Source organism: Calliphora vicina, chromosome 5 (assembly GCF_958450345.1).
Source record: "Calliphora vicina chromosome 5, idCalVici1.1, whole genome shotgun sequence".
Classification (NCBI taxonomy): Eukaryota; Metazoa; Arthropoda; class Insecta; order Diptera; family Calliphoridae; genus Calliphora; species Calliphora vicina.
Window position 1 is genome coordinate 62,302,607 of NC_088784.1, and position 1,125 is coordinate 62,303,731.

The following is a 1,125-nucleotide window of genomic DNA, read 5'->3' on the forward strand; positions in this document are numbered from 1 at the left end:
CTAAAAGCGCACACAAATTTGAAAAATGTCCCTTTAAATCATAAAACGCTAAGTCATTTATGAGCTAAAAATTAAATTAGGAACAAGACATCTAGGTATATAGTTTAACTTAAAGATTTTAAAGTATAAAAGATTAAAGATTTACGAATTTCTTATACACAACCAAAAGGATCTTGGCACAGTAAGCATCGAGAACTTCAGTTGACAATTTAAATAAATATTTTATAAAATTTAAATCTATTCAACAATCATATTTTATAATTTTTTGAAAATGGCACCACAAACAAGAGTTGAATTTGTTATTTTAAAATTATCATATTACCCATCTCTGTAAGTATTTAATTTTCATTGATCATTTACAAACTATTTCATAATTTAATATAAACAATTTATTTACAGCCATCCTCAATGTCCTAAAATGAAAATGTGTCGCAAGAGGCGTTCACCAAGTGGCTCCATGCCTCAAGTTAGCGAATGGGTATGTTTTATAAAATCAATTTAATATTTATTTTAAATTTATACTTACAAATAACTTTCTTTCTGTTTTTAGTTTGATCGCATAATGACTAAAGAGAAATCCAGTATACCCTCCACCGTGAAGGTACGTTATTGTGAGTGGAATATTGCTTCGGGTAATGCAAATTTATTTACGATAAATAGTTATCGTTTTAATCAAATACTTTTGATATTGGGCGAAGAAACCATACATTGGGTGTACTATCGACATATGAGTCAGTATAGACGTGTCGAAGGTTATTGTCCTTTATCAGTAAATTATTGCAGCTGCTGTTTCAACAATCAGTACTTGAAAATTATGGAATCCGTTAAGAGCTGCCTGATGAAACATGACATAGACCTTAATTAAAACTTAGCGTATAATGTAGTCTTTAAGATTTGAATGTATTGATTCCTTATTAATTTTAACATCATCACAGAATGTAAATACATACTTTGTCATTGGAATGTACAGGAATGTACTTACAAAATATATAATAATAAATAATCATAATTACTTGTGTTAGTTATGTAAAATATTAATTACCATGTGTTTTCAATTAAACCAGACTTTTAAATTTGATTTTTCTTCATGTATTAAATTAAATAGACAAGAACTACGGTTTTAAC

General features: G+C 27.6%; 1 protein-coding gene across 1 annotated transcript; it reads left to right on the top strand.

Annotated features, from left to right (window-relative positions):
• Positions 1-271: 271 nt before the first annotated feature.
• LOC135961322 (uncharacterized) lies at positions 272-865 on the top strand. Its single transcript, XM_065512818.1, has 3 exons — positions 272-330; positions 400-478; positions 551-865. Exons 1-3 carry the CDS (start codon positions 272-274, stop codon positions 863-865), a joined length of 453 nt encoding a protein of 150 aa, XP_065368890.1.
• Positions 866-1,125: the final 260 nt, after the last annotated feature.

What these genes read in the sequence shown, in the direction of transcription:
- LOC135961322 (XM_065512818.1), top strand. Translation starts at nt 272, where the DNA reads ATGGCACCACAAACAAGAGTTGAATTTGTTATTTTAAAATTATCATAT. An exon ending in TTATCATATTACCCATCTCT is followed by an intron (nt 331 to 399) that starts GTAAGTATTTAA and finishes ATTTATTTACAG; the next exon opens with CCATCCTCAATGTCCTAAAA. An exon ending in TGCCTCAAGTTAGCGAATGG is followed by an intron (nt 479 to 550) that starts GTATGTTTTATA and finishes TTCTGTTTTTAG; the next exon opens with TTTGATCGCATAATGACTAA.